Source organism: Ursus maritimus, unplaced genomic scaffold, assembly GCF_017311325.1.
Source record: "Ursus maritimus isolate PB19 unplaced genomic scaffold, ASM1731132v1 scaffold_13, whole genome shotgun sequence".
Lineage (NCBI taxonomy): Eukaryota > Metazoa > Chordata > Mammalia > Carnivora > Ursidae > Ursus > Ursus maritimus.
This window is the reverse complement of record NW_024423675.1, coordinates 51,732,799-51,753,688: the sequence shown is the minus strand read 5'-3', so window position 1 is coordinate 51,753,688 and position 20,890 is coordinate 51,732,799. Positions and strand designations below refer to the sequence as shown.

Here is a 20,890-nt window from a genome sequence, read left to right as displayed (position 1 = left end):
AGCTCAATGAATATCATCTGCTTCCAGCTGATCAATAACATATTTCAGTTGAGAATGCTTTGATTGCTAAATACTATTGAACTGTACAGTATAAATAGATGAACTGCATGATATGTGATTGCATCTCAAAAAAGCTATTACGAAAAATATACCGGGATAAGTGTTCAGTGTTACATATCTAAAACTTAATTTAATTAGAAATAAGAATTTTCTTCAGAATTTTTTTAATTCTTTGATATTAATACATTGGTTGGGCTGCTTCTTAAAGTTTATGAAGAAATTAAATATTATATATACATAGGGGCAGCTGGGTGGTTCAGTCAGTCAAGGATCTGCCTTCAGTTCAGGTCATGATCTCAGGGTCCTGGGATGGAGCCCCATGTTGGGCTCTCTGCTCGGAGGGGAGTCTGATTGTCCCTCTCCCTCTGCCCCTCCACCTCACTCGTGCTCACTCTCTCTCTCTCAAATAAATAAAATCTTTTAAAATATATATATATAAATATTATATAATATAAATATTATATATATGTGAAGTCATCATAGAATATTGAATGTATTTATTTGAGTCCTTATCATAGAATACTGAAACATTTTTACAACTTTTTTTAACTGCATGTAAATGAGGTACATTGGGCAGTTTTTACTGAGTTTACTGTGTTAACACCACATAATTTTAAATGACTATCAAAATGTTTAATTACTTAGCATGTTTATGAAGAAGGATGTCTCCTTTTTTAATATAAGTTACCAAGTTACTTTAGAATGCAGTCGTGTTCAAATTTTAATATCTCCCACACTTGATTTCTAGGTCAAAATAACTCAATAGCTACATAAATTTATATCCTCTTCGTCCTATGACTACGCTAAAGGGAGAATAAAAAATGCTTTTTAATTAATTGCATCAATCACAATTACAAAAGATCAGGGACAGAGATTTGAGCAAATACCTGAATGAGCATAATTATATAGATAGGATAGAACCCCGACTGCACTCCCCCCCACCTTCATCGCAGTGACAGTCGTGCCCCTCCCACACAGGGCCTGAAGGTGGAACTCTGACTTCCTTGCCTGTCCTGAAGTAAACAAGGCAGTTTCTCTCCCCAGTGGAGTGAGTGGGCAGAATTATGACTTCCATCCTCCTCCTGCAGTAAAGAGGAAGTGCTTTCTGCATTAGTAGAGCCAGTTGGAGGAACTCTTACTTCCACACTCTACCCAGGCAGGAATGAGGTGGGAACACTTCCCCCTCCTCTGGTAGTGCTCAGGATGTGGGATGGAGTCTTATCATCTGGATAACAAACAAGAGAGGCAGAGCGAAGTAGCACTGCACAGGCTTTATAAACTAAATTAACATTTGAAACACAGCCCACAGAAGTGAGCCAGGATGTGTACTCTGAATCTAAACAGGTTGACTACGTGCTAAAATAAAAAATTTAAGTAGAAAACAGTCATAAAATAGAACACTAAAAACGTCCAGGAAACTGTCCAAAATTACTCATCATGCAAAAACCAGGAAAATCTAAATTTCAATGAGAAAATACAGTCAAGAGACCACAGTGCCAAAAGGACAGGGAATTTGGAATTTTTAGTTAAGAAATTTAAAGCTGATGTCATAAAAATGCTCCAGGAAGCAATTATGAATACTCTTGAAACAAATAAAAAATAGAATATCTCAGCAAAGAAACAAAAAGTATATAAGAGGAAATAATCAGAAATTTTGAACTTAAGCAAACAAAACTTTCATAGGGAAAGATCGATAATAGGATGCAAATGGCAAAGAAATTAGTTAGTTCAATAGAAATTATGAACAAGGAAAAGTAGATATTTTTAAATGATAGGAACCTCAAAGATCTGTGAGACAATGAAAGAAGACATAACACGCATGTCATCAGAGTCCCCAAAAATGAGGAAAAAAGAATGTGGGGCTGAAAAAATATTTAAATGAATAATGGCTGAGAACTTTCCAAATTTGTCATAAGACATGTCTCTACAGTTTCAAGAAGCTCAGAATATTCCAAAGAGGATAATCTTAAAGAAATCTACACCCAGACACCTCAAATTCAAACTTCCGAAAATTTGAGACAAAGAAATAAGCCTTTAAAACAGCTAGTGAGAAAAGGACTCTGGATTACTCTTCAGAAACCACAGAAGCCAGAAGGAAACATCCAACTAGCTGTCAATGCTGAGAAAAAAGGCCTACCACCCCACAGCACTCTATCAATGAACGTGTCTGTTAGGAATAAGGGCGAAATAAAACATTTTCAGACAAGAGGCACCTGGGTGGCCCAGTCGGTTAAGAGTCTGACTCTTGGTTTCAGCTCAGGTCTGATCTCAGGGTTGTGAGATGGAGCCCCAAGTCGTGCTGTGTTCAGTGTGGAATCTGCTCGACTCTTTCCTTCTTCCTCTGCCCCTCCCCCCTGCACTCTCTCTCACTGAAATAAATAAACCTTTAAAAAAAATTTTTTTCAGACAAAAAATGTTAAGATAGTTTATTACCAGAAGATTGGCCCCCAAAAGGATGGTGAAAGGAAATTCTTTAAAAAAAGAAAAGGAAAGGAAATGGAAGAAATCTTAGGACATAAGGAATGAAGAAAGAGCAAAGAAAAATATAAACATCTGTATGGATAAATACAATAAAGTATTCTTCATCTTTTGAGCTTTAAAAATTATATTTGACATTTAAAAGCAACATTTATGAGTAGGTTCTGAATATGTATAAAGAAAATATCTTCACAGCTATGCTATAAAGGGAGGGGGATAAGGGGGCCCAAATGATGGTAAAGTATCTATATTCCAATCTAAGTGGCAAATGATGCTATTACTGGACTGTGATAAACTAAGCATGTATATTTTAATCCCTAGAGCAACCACTAGAAAAAAAAGTAATTCATAGAAATATACTCAAAAACACTGGAGATAACTCAAAATGGAATCCCAAAGAATGCTCAAGAGATAGACAGGAAAAGGGAAACAGATACAAAAAAATAAGTAAATAACAGAAGTAACAGAGTATACAAATAATAAATGACAGACTTAAATCCCATTTATATCAAATGTAAATTGCACACAAATTAAAATGTAAGAGTAACTTGGATATACTTATAAAAATTAAGAGTTTGTATATAATTGAATAATTCCACATGTAGAAATCCCAGAAAAAACAGTCATATAAACGGGCAAAGATATATACACAAAGATGCCATTTTACAGAATTGTATTGGTAAAACACTGGTCATAATCTAAATGTCAAGATGAAATTAACAAAACATGTATAATTATTGTTACATTCAAACAAAGGAGTACAAGGTAGATCAATATATATTAGCATAAATAATGCTCATAGTTAGGGAAAAAATACATTACAGAACCAGAAGTACCATACGATCCCATTGTTGCTATAAATTATATATAGTAGGTTTACGTATATTAATAAGAAAAAAGTTTAGGAAGATACACAGAAATCATTTTTGTGATTATGTAGGCAGAATCATAATGAATTTTCATTCTCTACTTTGAACATTTTAATAATGTTTGAACTTGTTTTACTAAAAGCATTTATAATGTTAATAATAATGAAATAACAAAAACATTTCTATTTTGGAAAAAATAATTTAACGATAGAAGAATAATTTGTCATGGTATGTCTTGAAAACACTGTTGTTCAAGTTTAAAGAACAAAAATGTCACTGGGTGGGAGAGAGTTTGTTTCAAATGCTGGAGTGCAGGATTTGGCCAGAGACTCGTCTCAGGGGGTCTGGGATGTGGCTGGGGAAGCACAAAAGGTAGTGCTGGTGGTTTTCTGCACCTCCCTATCTAAGAAACTCCAAATTCAACAATAATTTTGTGCTTAAAAAAATGTAAGGGTCTAGGAGAAACAAAAGTTAATACATTTTTTATATCAGTAGACGGATGGCAACTGGAGAAAATTATTGGTCCCAATGTGTGTGTTTTCCCTATTTATTCAGAGACAGATGAAAGCGCTGGGACACTCACAGCAAGGTTGCCAAGAGCAATTTACATGTTTTGAGTGGAAAGCGCCCACTTAATTGCTTCTATCAAGGAGCGCGAGGAATGCTGGAATTGGAAAGTACCTGAAAGGTTGCAGGTGACCCCAGTAACAGTAATATCACTTCCGGGTGAAAGAAGAGAGGAACTTCTCTGTTCTATAACAGTTTTTAATGCTACTCAACAAATATTTGTCTGACTGATGTCAAAGAACCTTGATGCTAGGTTCTTAGAATCCAAACTGAAAATAATAGAAATACTTTCATGGGGAAAATGATATGCTGGTGTAAAGATCTGCACTTTAAATGTCACACGGAGAATTTCTGACAGGTTGGTTTGCTTCAAAGAATGATTAAGATAAATGGTTGGAGGGAGAGCAGGAAAGGGGGAGAATATATATATGCAATAAAGCAGGGAAGGAAAATCGATGTCCAGTAACAAAAAGATAAGCAAGCAGCAAGGGGAAGAGGACTCAAAGCGTAGGAGATGTGACAGGGCAAGGAAGATAATGTAGAACCGAGATGTGTCCAGCTCGTTACACTGTGTCAAGCAGTAGATGGTAACAGAACTTATTGTTATGAATATGTTTCTTAAATATTTGAAGTGAAAAGCGAAGGATAGACATATAAATACTGAACTAGAAAAAAATCAAAAATTATATTGCTTATGTCTAGAAAAGGATTTTAAAAAAGAAAAAAAAATGTTTATCCTGTCAGAAAGAATTTACTCTAATTCTTTACTACACCTATCATGCACACAGGTGTTGACTTAGCCCTACCACCTGGGAATTAGGTAGAAACAGGTAAAAATTTTTGCCCCTAGCCCAGAGAGAACAAATTTCTACCTGCCAGAAAACCATCTCTCTATAACATGAATGCAGTCTCTAAGACAGCAAAGTCCTTGTTTTCTGCCCTGTAAAAATTGCATCTATCTATTTATTATCACTGTTATCACTTTCTATATCCTTTCAAGGAGTCCAACTCCAATTTCAAAAAATAGACCAAAATAGAGGAGCAGGAGAGTATTGTAATCTGACTTGTGTATTTACCTTACAAAAAGAACTTTAGGTTGTATTTGCAGATTACATGACACTATACATAGAAAATCCTAAAGACTTTACTACAAAACTATTAGGAGTAACAGATGAATTCAGTAAACTTGCAGGATACAAAATTAATATATAAAAATCAGTGTGTTTCTATACACTAATAATGAAGTAGCAGAAAGAGAAATTAAGACAAGAATTACATTTACAACTACACGAAAAAGAATAAAATACCTAGGAATAAACTTAATGAGGTGAAAGACCTGTACTCTGAAAACTCTAAGACACTGATGAAAGAAATGGAAGATGACACAAACAAATGGAAAGATATTCCATGCTCACGGATTAGAAGAATTAATTTTGTTAAAATGTCCTTGCTACCCAAAGCAATCTACAGCTTTAATGCAATCCCTATCAAAATACCAACAACGCTTTTCACAGAACTAGAATAAATACTGGTAAAATTTGTATGGAACCACAAAAGACCCTAAATAGCCAAAGAAATATTGAGAAAGAAGAACAAAGCTGGACGCAGCACAATCCCAGATTTCAGGTATACTACAATCCTTAGTAGTCAAAACAGTATGGTACTGGCACCAAAAAGACACACAGATCAATGAAACAGAATAGAGAGCCCAAAAATAAACCCATGCTTATATAGTCAGGTAATCTAGACAAAGGAGGAGGCAAAAATACATAATGCATAAAGGACAGTGTCTTCAAAACTGGTGCTGGGAAAACTGGACAGCTACATGCAAAAGAATGACACTTTCCTACACCATACACAAAAATAAACTCTAAATGGATGAAAGACCTCAAAATGGATTAAATCTGAGACCTGAATTTATAAAACTTCCAGAAGAAAACATAGGCTGTTATTTCTTTGACATCAGTTGTAGAAAGATTTTTCTAGATATGTCTCCTAAGGCAAGGGAGTCAAGAACAAAAATAAGCTATTGGGACTACACAGAAATAAAAAGCTTTGCACAGCAGACAAAGCCATAAAAAAGGGCAACATACTGAATGGGAGAAGATAGTTACAAATGATATATACAATAAGGAGTTCATATCCAAAATATATAAAGAATTTATACGAGTCAACACGAAAAGATAAATATCAATTAAAAAATCGACAGGGAATCTAAATAGACAGTTTTCCAAAGAAGACATACAGGTCACCAGACACATGAAAAGATGCTAAACATCACTCATCATCAGGGAAATACAAACCAAAACCACAATGAAGTATCACTTTACATGTGGCAGAACAGCTCAAATAAAAAAATAAGAAATAACATGTGTTGGAGAGGATATGGAGAAAAAGAAACCCTTGTGCACTGTTGGTGGGAATGCAAATTGGTGCAGCCTCTGTGGAAAACAGTACGGAGGTTCCTCTAAAAATTAAAAATAGAAATCCCGCATGATCCAGTAATTCCACTACTAGAAAAACAAAGAAAACTAAAACACTAATTTGAAAAAATACATGTGCTCCTATGTTTATTGCAGCATTATTTACAATAGCCAAGATAAAGAAGTAACCCAGTGTCCATTGATATACGAATAGATAAGGAAGTTGGATACACACACACACACACACACACACACACACACACACACACGATGGAATATTACTCAGCCACAAAAAAGAATGAGCTCTTGTTATTTGTGACAACATGGATGGACCTAGAGGGTATTATGCTCAGTGAAATATGTTAGCCAGAGAGAGACAAATACCATATGATTTCACTTATACATAGATTCTAAAAAATAAAACAAATGAATAAAATAACAAACAAAAAGCAGAAAGAGACCCATGAATACAGAGAACAAACTGGTGATTGCTAGAGGAGGAAGTGGGAAGATGGGAGGATGGGCAAAATGGGTGAGGGGGAGTGGGAGATACAGGCTTCTAGGTATGGAAGGAATAAGTTGTGGGAATAAAGATACAGCATGGGGAATATAATCAATGATATTATGAGAGTTGAATGGTGACAGATGGTAGCTACATTTGTGGTGAGCATAGCATAATATATAAACTTAATGAATGGCTCTGTTATATACCTGAAACTAATGTAACTTCTGTGCCATCTATACTACAATAATAATAATAAAAAAAAAAACCTTGTAGATTGGGCCAATATATGAATATAAGAAATACACATTTAAGCAAACTGCCTGAATAAAGAAAACATCTAGAAGGCTATAGCTTCTTATATATTTTACATATACTAATGAATTCACCAAGAGGATGGGGCATGGGATGTTCCGTAGTCAGTGCTCTGGAAAGAAATGAAATAGGGATAGGTGAGATAAGTGTTAGGATTTCAGATATGGTATAGAGTAAAGGCCTCAGAATGACCGTTTTTAACACTAAAACCAGAAGATACTCAGGCATTGGCTGTTGTGTTCTAAAACAAAAAAAAATATTATCCAAGTATTTCATATGTAAGCAAATTATCATTCATATAACAATCATATATAAAGAAAAATATACCTCAATCTCTAAAATCACCCAAAATATACAGCATATATATCCTAAGTGAATAAAATTCTGGGATACATATTCCAGCTGAATGAACAATGAATCAAAATAAAATACTCAAGAGAGGAGAAGGTGTAGCAGGATGATAAGCACTAAACCCTTTTATAGAGAGAATAAAGAATACATAATTATAAATGTGTTCAAAGATAAGTACCAACAAAAATGTTTATCCAAAAAGCATGTATGTTGTATAAAAGCGTGTTTGTATGAAAATATTGAAGCAAAAGACATTAGGCAGATTTTGTTCTAAAAAAATCAAAACAAACTATAAATTCATAACAACTAAAGCAATATGGTATTTAAAAAGAACAAGAAAAGGGGCACCTGGGTGCCTCAGGCGGTTGAGTGTCCAACTCTAATCTCATCTCAGGGTTGGGACAGAGCTCCCCCATCAGGCTCTGCATTGGGTGTGGAGCCTGCTTGGGATTCTCTCTCATTCTCTTCCTTTGCCCCTCCTCCCCCACACTCTCTCTCTCAAAGAAAGAAACAAAGAAGGACAAGAAAAATAGCAGAAGAAAATGGAGTCCAGAAACAAACACAAGTCCATATTAGAATGTAGTGTATCGTCGAAGTGGTTTTTAAAATTTAGTGGATAAAAGGTACAACATTCAATATATAATAATCCTAGGGCAATTAGCTGAGACTTAGAATAAAAAATAAACCAAGTCTTTATTTCTTGTAGTTAAACAAATCAAAGTCTCAAATAGTATCTTAAAAAACCAAAAATAGTAGATAAAATAAGGGGACATATTTTTTATATTCTTGAGTTAGTGATATCTAACTTCAAATAACATGAACGCCCTAGACTCAGTAAAGAAAAATAATGACATAATGGACTGCATAAAAATTACAAGTCTCGGGTAGAAGATGTAAGATTAAAAGACAAATTTCAAAGCACTTCTACACCCACATTATGTGATTATCTGCAACATACAGAAGAACACTTGCGCTCCATAACAAAACTTTAAATAATCTGTTTTACAAGTGGGCGAAATAGAGGCAATTCAAGAGGTATGTAAGAGATGTACAGATGTGATGGAATGCTAGAGGATTGTGCATCAGAACTCAGCAGGAACTAAGCATGTTTGGGCAAAGGACACACAGCAAGGCCATGTTGCAGGAGCAGTGGGACACAGCATTGCCACCATCTCTGTATGTCCCGTCCGTCTTCACATCCTCACGTAAGAACGGTTTGGGGGCAAGTCAGAATCTGGTAAGCTGATCACGTGCTTTTCCCCTGGCTCTAGCGAGAGGCGGAAAGAAAAGGATCTGATGCGTTGGCTTTCGTCGTAGTGGAAGGTAGCAGCAATGGGAAAGAGAGACGGAATAAATGAAAGAAGGAAGAATACTAATAGTGTTGAAAATGTGCTCCTCCATAGGACTTTTGCTAGATTCTTCTACATAATTATCATATTTTATCTACATCTGTATTCAGTCCATGGCATGTTTGGTGTCTACTCTCTTGAGGGATGTGGTCCCTTTGCTTCTGTGTGCAAGGGACACTGAAAGGGACCCTAAAGGGTCTGTGGGGACCATGGGTGTATCTAGAAATGCTGAGAGCCGGTAAGCTTTCTCTCAGTCTCAGTGAGCAAGAATTTGGCCTTGCACTTCAGCCATGAGCGCCAACAAATTGCCTACAAAAACTAATGCACATGGAACACGTTACATCTCAGCTCTCAACAGCCAAGCATCAGCCCCCACCAGCCGTTCCTCAGGTGAGACCAGTGACGAACTGGAAGAAGCCCCTCTTTTCTCTGGGGCTACCTTGCCTAGACTGCTTAAATGATTGGTTCAGAATGAAATTTCAAATTGGAGTAAATTTGTTTTTTAATTCTCAATCCAAATGGGTTTGGGCTTATGAGGAATCAGTATAGTTAAAGAGAAATAAATCACAATTTCTCTGTAAAACGGAATGTAGTGTTAATAAATGTTGGCCTCTGTCCAGAAGGAAATTTGCAAAGAAGGAAGGATGTCAGGAAGTAGAGAAAGAGAAACTAACAGGGTTGGTTTAATATTCTACTGATGCTTCTTTGTAATTATTAATCATTTTGAACTCACTCCCACCTCAAGTGTAAGCAAATGTGTGGAAAATGGGTGGGGGATGGATGGGGAGAAAATACCCAGGCATTTGACCTCCTCACTCTTCCAGTTTTGCCTTCTCTCTGTAATCCCTTAACCCTATCCACAATGCATCCACCTTCTTACTACCATATCGTTACTCTCACTCCTCCATGCACAGTAAAACTTTGAACTCCTGTCTGCCAAGTCTGCCCCCTGGTTGGTAAGTAAGGAAGATAAAGGCGTTTAGGAAGTCATTTTCTCTCCTCACACAGTTTTGACTTCCAAAGTCTATTGTCTTGCAGTGAACATCAAAACAAAAATCCTATTTTAGAGATCAGAGGCTAGTACTACCTTCTTTACTTTTACCTTCCTGGTGCAACGATCCTTTAATCCCTAAGCATTAGGATGCCTCCCAGCATTCCCTATCCCAGGAAAGATGGATGGTTCTGGCTCATTAGGGAAAAGTCATGTTCTTTAGAAATATAGAATGGGATGATTAACTTTTCATACTTCCCCTCATCCTCAAATGTTGAAGAACATTCTTCCTTAGTGACCAGGACCACTTCATGGGTGTAACTTCACACTTAGAAGGACCCTATGCTTTTTATTTAAGTGCTACTATCACCATATTGAAATTCCTAATAATTTTTTAACGGGGGGCTCTGTAAATCATGTAGCTGGCCCTGCCGATGAGTCTGGGCCTTTAGAAAGACCATCCCATCAACAAAAACTCAAAGGTGTTTCATCATCTAGTGTTGCTAAATGTGGTGTGAGCCTACTTTGCCTTACTGACCAGGGGGGTTTGAATTCTCTATTTCTACTATCCCATTTGCTCCCTTTCAGGCAGAAGCAAAAACTTTTTGTCAAGGTAAGATTTGTTAACATGAGTACAAATCTCAAGTTTAGGGCAAAGCCTGGGTGGGACCAGGCCCCTCAGTAGCAGCAAATCCCAGGAGAGAAAGGATGGACCATGCTCAAGCACTCCCTCTGCTCAAGACCCCATCCCACATCACAGAGAAAGCCCCATGATTCCGCCGGCCCACCCAGCCCCCCTGCCTGAGAGGACAGAAAGAGCAGAGGACCGACCCCTCCGTGTTCCAAGCAACACCAGTGTAAAAGGCAGGTGGGACGGGGGGGTCTCGGGACAGACAACGATGTTTGTTATCGATCCCAAATTACACATGTAGGACAGATCTTGTCAGTGACTGCACAACTGACGTCCTGTATAAACAGCACGATCTTGTATTAGCCTAGGTAACAGCGTGTAAGACAAATATATTTCAATATGAAGGACAGACTAATTTTAACGCACATGAACATGAACTTACTTACCATCCAGTAAAGTTTCACGACATACTTTCCATAGCTATTGAATAAAGGCATGTGACCTTTCACAGCCTTGCACAGAGAATAGATGTGCTCCCAGGGCTTCCAGGTGAGAAGAGGAGGGTCCCCTGCATTCCCTTTAAAATAATTGTTCAAAGTAGCTCCATTGAATATCTTCCACACTGCATAGATTTCACTGATAATCCATCTCATCAGCTAGAGGCAAAAGCCATTAGTGTTAATCAATTGCTTTTCAGTTGTTGGTACTGTAATTTATGCAGGAAACCAGTCGGAAATTTACTTCCAATCTACTTTTTCACATTAAATTCTACATATAATGTGCTTCACATTTTGATTTCTGGCCTACGGAATAAAGTCATAGTTCTTGCCTTCGTTGTCAGGAAATATAGTCACAATACAAACTAAAAAGACTTAAACATTAAACACACTTAACTAAGAGCTGTCTTCCAGAGTAAAGGATCAGTGGTTTGACATTGACCTCCTTTTGACATTGACCTTCATTTCAGCTCTGTGTGTGTGTGTGTTTGTGTTTGTGTGTGTGTGTGTGTGTGAGAGAGAGAGAGAGAGAGAGAGACAGAAAGAGAGAGATTGAATGCTTCTGAGAGCTGTGATGATTTTATTTTGGGATTAACTTTATATAAATGATTAAGCTACTCTTCTGTAAATGAGAAGTTTGAGAAGAAAATGATCTCTTCTACGTCAGTCGGATCAGCTAGACAAGGAATGCGATATGAGAGAGAATTAAAATTGCACACGCATTTAAATATTCTCCAAGTCTCATATTTATATGCCAATCGGAAGTGCTCTAAGTAAAACTCCATTTGCAGCGTTTTCAACGGGCAGCAAGGTGCGGTGGGGAGCTGAGCTTCAGAGCAGGAACAGACCAGGATTTGAATTTTCTTTCAGTTCCTTCTGCTCCGGGGCATGTCCTTACACCGTCTCTAAGTTGCAGTTTATGAAATGCAGTCTGTAAGATGCAGATTATGCTATCTATTTTTCAGCATATTATAGGGAATAGAAACAATGGATAAAAAAATCGCTGGGTCACAGTGGGTGTTAAGTAAATACATTACCCTTAGTAGTATCGGATTTTCTGAAATAATCATCTCATGTTTAGCTGCCTGGTTTATAAGAAGATTAAATACTTGAGACTAACCTCATAAGATTTATGTTTTCCTTAATTTACATTATCTAGGACATTTCTGCAAGTTTAGTTTAGTTGAAAAAGAAAGGTAAATCCAGTATCTTCCTGTATGTATATCTGGGAATTTTGCTATAGAAAATTTTATACTTCCTTAAAAAATGAAAAGCTGAAGTCTAATCATGCTTTGGATCATAAAATAACCATATTTATGACTAAAATATAAAGTATAAAACAATTCAGAGATAACATTATACTAATCAGTACAACCTGGTTGAAGAAAGAAATGTTTTGACTTTAATATCGGTCAAGATATTTAAAATACGAAAGACAAAGTGTTTGAATCAATAATGCCTATTAATTCTGACTGGGTCAGAATTTTTTTCTGGAAGAAAATAATTTTTTTTAAAATGGCCTGCTTCTGAAATAACCTCCTTAGGCGAGTGGAACAGGTCTGCCTCTGATGGAGAAAACCCAGGGTGGAGAGCTGGAGGTGTTTAGGTGACATTTTCCCTGCATTAGCAAGTCAAACAACATCAGGACACCCTGCCCTTGAGCACCCTGGAGAGCAAGTTCCAAGCGACTTCAAGTCAATTGCTAGGTATGTGGATCAAGAGGAGAAATGCCCAGATTGTGAGATCACAGCTACTGTGGGCCTATGGGCAGGAAAATTGGGGCACGGCAATGCTAACACTAACATTTTCCCACCATTTGCTCATTAAACTCAACTGAAGAGGCTTCTCTTCCTCTTTGAATGTCTGGTGTACAAAATACTGAGTTATACCAAAACTTAGAGGCGAGCAAGGGAGAAGTGGAATCGACGGTCTGAGAATTGTTTTAAGCAGGTCTGGAAAGTATTCTGCAATCAGGCTTCAGTTAAGACTTCCCTACATACCTCACTGCAGAATAAATGTTCATTTGCTGAAAACAAGTCAAACAGGATTTCATTTTTCACAACTACTGGAGCCTGAAATTAAAAATACATGTAAAAAAAGGTATTACTCCTTAGTAAAAATAAAGGAAATGTAGCTGAATGAAATATAGTTTCATTTGATATAAGAAGTCAAACCTGATTTCATTTCTCCCAACCAGAGGAATTAAAAGAAAAAAAAAATTAAGCTCATTATTCCATAAGATAACCCTGTTAAAGCTACGGATGACATTCACTTAATAATGTGATGCCTATCACAGTATTTTCATATACAAATGAAATGTTGTAAGAGATAATATATGCAGATGATCTCAGCATGCATATATACACAATCTGAGAGTTTAAAAAATGACTTGAAATTTAAATTAACCTTTCAAGTTAAACCTGAAGCTTAGTTAACACATGCTAGCAGGAAAAATATCTTCATCCCTTTGATAAAAAATATTAGGTATGACAGCTTTTAAAAATCTTGCCCAATTTCAAATCCTCTTTTAAAAAAAATCATCTGATGGTCATTATTTAGTTGGTATATATCTAAAGATGCTTCTATGTATTTAGACCACTAAGGAACAAACGTAATAAGGAAAAATATAATTTGTAACAGTTTTTAAAAATTCTTTACAATTCACATCAAGCTTATATACTTAACATATCAAATTAACAGAAATACGGTTTTGATTAATAGATTTTCTTGGAAACTAACGCCATCAACTACTATCAATCACATGTATAACTAGCACCTTGAAAACTCAATAAAATATTTCTTTATGTGTGAGAAAAATTAACCCCAAACTACATTGAAGGCCTAAATTGAATCTAAGTTTATAATTTATGATCATAGTAAGTTACATATATATATTATTTAAACTATTTTATACAAAAATATGTATTTTAAATTCTGCTTTGGCTAATTGTACTTCCAAAATGTCCATACTCTTCGGCAAGTACCAATGGACATTAAAATTGATTAGCTATAGATTAAATAAATATTGAATAACTAAAATTTGAGGAGTGGAACTTAATAGTTGCCTGCCAACAAATATAAAAGAGAAACTGATGGTGTGTAAAAGACAGGAAATATTAAGGTAGAAGTCTCTACAGAGGTCTCTATTCCTTATACCTGTAACTGAGACTCAAGCATACATCTTTGGACATCTTACATCTGTTCAATGTAATCCTCAGTCAAGGATCTGAACCATCCATACCTGATTCTCAGAAATAAACAAATCTGATCACCCCTCAGTGGTCAGGTCTTGTTAACCTCCTCAGTTGTACAGTCCATGTTGATTCTGATATCTTCTGATATCTTAAATGCAGGCTTTTAATGTTTTTCATAATGTGGCTTCTCTCTAACTTAAATCACATCCTCTGTCTTCATCTTTGGCTTAGAGTAGAACATAGTAAATCTCACATAGAAAGGTCATTATTGTTTTGCTAAATTTTTGTTTAAGTTTTCTGTATGCCCACATTTAATGAGTTTCAACGTAAAATGTATTTACTACCGTGGATCTAGACATTAAAAGCTGAAAAACATTATTCTAAGCCTTTCCTAGTTAGCGAGACTTCCCGTTGTGGCTGTTCTGGTCCACACTCCAAGAGGAGTTTGAGCACAGGAACAAGAGACAGAGTCAGTGCGGAACAGAGCTGTTGAGGTGAGCGGCAACGTCGTGATAAATGTAGGGAGAAGTGTCGTCATCGGCAATGGATGAATTTATTTACAATACAAGGGCTATCTCTCAGAACTGAGGTACGTTAAAAAGAGAAAGAGATGGTGTATAACTTGTCCACTTATTCACATTTGAAACACTTTCACTTCAGGGAATTAATATCCTTTATTTGCATGAAATGTAAACTACACCTCCGTTGCACAGAGCCTGAATATTATTAATAATGCACTATTATTAAGTGCACTATGTTAAGACCATAGAATTTATATTCTTCATGCCAATATTATCTAACATTATACGTAATTTAAAGGCATGGTTCATGTACATTTGATTTATTTAAAATATCTTATAAGCAGGCATTCAATAAATATTCTGTTGAAATGTATCTTCTTATTTTCTCATTTTACTAAGTATCTTTGAATATAGGATTATCTGACTTTCTCAGCTGGTAACAGTAATTGGAAATATGGTGGATAAGTTGTATTTTCTGGCAATAGTAGCAGTGCTTATGAAGGCTAAAAATTCTAGAAATAAAATCACTGCGTGAAACTGAGATTCAATGGATTCCATAGTAAATGGAAGAATCAGCTGCTTCACAACCATTTGGTTAGCACTAAATAACTATTTCAGCCTACTGGTTTTCCATGCATTAAATGAAAATGATAGGAGATCCATAAAGGGAAAAAAGGAATCAGTGATAATTAGACCCTTGGAAACAGCAAATATATTCAAACTAACGTAGCAGTTAAGAAGATAGACCAGTGGATCTAACGTTTTCATGTACGTAGTGCTATTTAAAAGGATGGTTTCTTTGGCGATGTCCCAGTCACTGTGATCCAAGTGGCTGGGCATGGCATCCAGAAATGAAGCATTGGAAAATGCTTCAAGAACACCTGGAATGCAGAGAGCTAAGTGCAAATCTCCTGGGCTAGAAAATTAAAGCTAACAAACACTAGAGTAAACAGAACTTCACGCCGCATAAGTTCCTGCTACGCAGCAGTAAAGGGAAAGTCTGTCAGTCAGAAATTAAGGAATAACTTCCCACACATTTTAGGCTCTCCTTTGATATCATGTAGAGAAAAAGAAAACTCAAGACTCTAAACAAAATTTCAATATTCACTTGGGAGCCAGTACAAGACATATTAAACTATGATGATGAACATTTATTTCTATTAAATCCTAAAAAGTAATTCCTTTTTCTTACTGAATACCGCAGGAAAAATGTACCCTACATGGTTTTAAAGTTGAGAATTTTCATAACTAGGATATTATAGCCCTTAGTTAATATGTATTTTGTTCGATAATGAAAATCTTTCTTACCTTATTAATTAAAAAATCCTGTGGACGTTTCCAGGAATAAATTTTCAGCGATGGTGGTAATTCAATCTTTCCTTCAGGGTCTTCAAAAAAATGCTATATAAAAATATATTAATATATTGAGGGTTTTTTTCTCCATTTGGTTCTATTAAAATGAAAGCAACTCAACCCTAATAAAAATTAGTAAGTGCATAGATTCGATCAATAAATACACATTTATAGAGCACTTTGTGTGTTTGCTCTCAGAGCTGGGTCATGGAGTATTTGCTGACTATTGAAGTTAATAATACTGTATTGAATGAACGAAACCTGGATTGCCGAGTAACATTTTATTGCGGAGGAAGTAGTCTAAACGAGCATGAGCTGCTTTGGAATGTGAGGTAGGTATGGTAGAAAACAATTTGGATGGACCAGATATGGACATATTTTGCACTGAATATATTGTTGTTGTTGTTTTTTACTCGAGTAGAGAAGATTTAAAAATCATAAATATGATTGCACGCCCATGAAATTTGTACCTTGGATCTGACTTTCATGTATTAATTTTTAAAATTAAACATGTTATTTTGAGATAATTATAGATTCACACCTCATAGTGTGAAATAATAAAGAGAGTTCCTGTGTTCTCCTTAATCAGTTTCTCCAGTGGTAAAATCTTCCAAAACCATAGTGCAATGTCACAACCAGGATATTGACATTGACCCAGTCATGATATAGAACAGTTCCAGTAGTGCAAGGATCCTTCCTAGGCCCTTTTATGTCCATGCCCACCCTCCAACCCCCTTACCACCTGCTTAATCCCTACCTCCTGGCAATCACTAATCTGGTCTCTTTTTCATTAATTTTGTCATTTCAGTAATGTTATATGAGGGGCATCTGGTTGCCTCAGTCCGTTAAGCATCTGACTCTTGGTTTGGGCTTAGGACATGATCTCAAGGTCCTGAGATCAAGCCCTGCATTGGGCTCTGCACTCAGCGGGGAGTCCACTTGAGATTCTCACTCCCTCTCTCTCTGCCCCTCCCCCTGCTCCCATGCACACAAGGGCTCTCTCTCTCTCTCAAGTAAGTAAATAAATAAATCTTCAAAAAAAATAATGGTATATGAATGGAATCATATAGCATGTAACCTTGTGGATTGGCTTTTTTCCCCTCTCTGCCTAATTCCTTGGATGTTCAATTCATTCAAGCTGATGCATGTAACAATAGTTTGTTCTTGTTTATTGTTGAGTAATATTTCATGATATGGCTATCTGTTTGTTTGTTTACCATCCATCCACGGAAGGACATCTGGGCTATTTCCAATTTGGGACTGTTACTTAGAAGGCTGCTATAAATTTTACAGGTTTTTACATGAACATAAGTTTCTATTTCTCTGAGATAAATGTCCAAAAATGCTATTATATTATTAATTTTTGACCCTTTAGTGTGGGTCAATTAGTGAGCTCTGGAGGAAGAATGATATTCAACTGTCTACTCTCAAATGCTAGCAACATCGTAAATTAGACTTCAAGTAGCGACTCTGTAAAAGTTCTCACAGCGCCTAAGGTAGTTAGGCTGTGGGAGTGGTCCTTACAAAAAAATGAACAGTGCTGGGACTACAAAAACAATGCTGTAGGAATATAAACTATCTGTATTGAAAAAAAGGAGCACTAAATTTCACCTGAGTTCATAGTGACAGGGGCAAGTAAATACCATTTTGTGATTTTTATGGTAATCGTATTTTTATCCTAATGCTAGGGTGACCTGAGAAACGGGTTGTATTTGAGGGTACTGCCTGAGCCCTACACAGTGTCTATGGGTATCTGCAGCATATTTAAGATACTGGAATACTTCGAATGAAGACAAAGGCAATCCCAACATCTAGTCAAAATGTTCAAAGAATAAGTCCCTGAACAATAGACTGAAGTTTCCAAGAGCCACACTAGCCTTCTGAGGTTGCCTCATGTCAATTTTTTCCCTTACAAATATTAATTCAGTTATTTTAAAGTCCCCTGACAATTCCAAAATCAGAGTCACCTGTGGTTCTATTTCTATTATTTAATATTTCCTCCTGTTTTTCAGCCACTTAGTCCTATTTCTTTTCATGTGCAGTAAACTTTGATTGTATGATATACGTTGCATATAAAAATATATATGGGTGCTGAGTAATGATGCCTTCCTCCAGAGAGGAGGATTTTATTCCTTTCTGGCAGGCAAAGTACAAAATGAACTTGACCCCTCAACACTGGGTCTCAGGATTTGGTAGGGCTGTTTGGTTTTCCTTTACTCACTACAGAATGCTACAGCCATGTTGGGGTACTAACTGAAAGGGTGGAGTGTCTGAGTCCCTTCACCTTGGTATACCCTAAATTCCAGTCTCTTGCCATAGCATCATGAAATATCTTCTCTGTTATTTAGCTTCCAAGCTGTTGCTTTTTACTCATTTGCTCAGCAGCAAAATCTTCACACATATAGCTTAGGATCTGGGTAAATATCTTGAAATAAAACTATATGGGAAATTTTCAGATCGTGATTCTGAAATTACCTCTGGGATTTGGGTTCAAGTTTTGGCTGCTCTTGCAGCCGCAGTCAGTATCATCTATCTCTTCAGCCCTGAGAAACTGGCATAAGCCCCAAGCCACTACTTTCTGCTTGGCCTTTCATGTTCATGCCTTGAATTATTAAATATCTTTGAGGAGAAAAAAAAAGGTAAATGGGAGTTTATCATATCATAATGTGGTATGATTCCCTTTTCTCCATGTTCAGTTAATGGTAATCTTTCCATGTCATTTTGCCTTAAGTGTATTTCTTATTTCTTATATCCACTTTACAATGCTTCATTAAATATATCTCAATTTGGTTCACCCATCATGTCTTCTTGTTGCTGTCACTTAGCTGAAGAAAGGAGACCTGACTCTGGATTACAGATTAGCTTATCTGATGCTGATTTCCTGATCACTAGCCTCACATCTAAAGAAGAGTCGTTCTATAAAATTCCAAGGCTACTTGCTATAGTTGGATGCTTAAGGTAATTGATCCCGGTAAGATATGGATGTTGCAAATGCAACATGCTGGGGGTGTCCACCACTCACTTTCGTGAGGGACTGTCGCTTCCCGAGCCATGAATGCTGAGGTTGTAGAACAGAACTGGGAGCGGGAAGCAAGATTGTATCCCAGATGGTACCTTTGTGCTGTTGTAAGAACCAGGGTTTGACCTGCCGCTCTCCTGCCTTATAAAGCTGGCAGAGGCAGAATGGAGTGTTGGCTAAGGTTCTGAAGTGTCACTCTCCATTGGAATAGTCCCGATTCACCACAGGAGAAGGGCTGGAGCTGCCCTAGTCGTGCAGTTTTATACAGCTCCATAATCCAAGGGCCACAGAATCAATGTTGGGGTCTGATGTTCAGCTAGCAGCATTCCTATATGTTGCCCCCAAATGAAATGGGCATCAAGTAACCAGCACACATGTTACTGCTCTAGTCTCAGTGGTTTTCCTCCAATAAATATTCTTCCAACAGATTCGCCCTTGTTTCAATAACATTGGTAAGTTCCAGAATTTGATGCCTAACCTCCCAGAGATCTGCAGGATTTTTTCATCGTCATCTGATAAAGGCTTACTTGCACTGCAACTAAAATGTTACAGTTTGTATCTTATTTCCTATTTCAAAGTTTTCAGGCACTTCTGCTCTTCTCCTCCCTGTTGTTCCTTCACATTTTGGAATGACTCGTCTTTAGATCTTTTCTAGAGCGCCATGCTTACCTGCCGATTTGCACAGTCTATCTTCCTGATGGAAATTCACAACAACCCCATTAGTTGTAAATTTCTGTTAAAAATATGTAGAATATGACCATTTTCATTTGAACCCAGAGAGTTCAAAAGCCCTATGAATCTAAAAGTTCCACAATCATCCTAGGTATGGTGCAAAGAATGTATTCCCTCGTACGTTCCTAATCTGAAATTGTTCACATGCTAACAGAATCAGCAATTAGTTACATTTATTATCTTTTGTAAACAAATTACTGTAATGAATCATGCAGTTTATAATTCTGCATTTTGTGAACAAAATGTAATTACTAATAAGTACCATTCCAGAGTTCTCTATGTAAATAAAGACCCCAGAGTTCAGCCCGGTCATTCCAGCAATCTTGTCTGTGTTTTCAAACTGCATCGTGTTCTATAAACATTTTTGTTAAATGAATTGCTACATCAAATAAATGGGTCATATTTATTTTTTAATTTTTTTTAAAGATTTTATTTATTTACTTGAGAGAGTGAGGGAGAGGAGGAGAGAGAGAGAGAGCATGCGCTCACTAGCACACCAGCAGGGGGAGCAGCAGGCAGAAGGAGAAGCAGGCTCCCCACTGAGCAGGGAGATAGATGTGGGAGTCCATCTGAGGACCCTGGGATCCTGACCTGAGCTGATGGCAGACACTCAACCCACTAAGCCACCCAGATGCCCCAAATGGGTCGTATGCAACCCAGACTCATATCCTCAACAAAGAAGTCTTTAGAAATAGAGTAAACATGTTTAAATAGGCAGAAGAACCTATGATAATATAGTTGGGAAATGTAGGAACACCATTCTCAGCTCCAATCCCAGGGGCACATCATGTTTCAATGGTCATAAATAAACAAATAGTACCAGAGATCTTCACCCAAATATCTTGAGGGGGAATATTAGGAGACATTCAACACTTATCTCATAATAACATCTTAAAAAAAAAAAAAAATCTCCTATCATCTCCAGATCACAGCTCACCGGTGTGCTGGGGCTTTCATTCTCTAAACCACTCTGTCTAAATGCCTGGTTCCCAACCCTGTCCAAAATCTACTATCTAAACTGTTCTATCAATGTCCCCT

General features: G+C 36.8%; 1 protein-coding gene across 1 annotated transcript in view; it reads right to left on the bottom strand.

Annotated features, from left to right (window-relative positions):
• Positions 1-20,890, bottom strand: part of ADGB (androglobin) — a 157,959-nt gene that overhangs the window by 112,389 nt on the left and 24,680 nt on the right. Inside the window, exons 3-5 of the mRNA XM_008695018.2 lie at positions 16,057-16,149; positions 13,034-13,105; positions 10,983-11,192 (exon numbers count right to left, since the gene is read on the bottom strand). Of these exons, the coding sequence (XP_008693240.1) occupies positions 10,983-11,192; positions 13,034-13,105; positions 16,057-16,149 (375 nt within the window). The remainder of the gene's footprint in view (positions 1-10,982; positions 11,193-13,033; positions 13,106-16,056; positions 16,150-20,890) is intronic.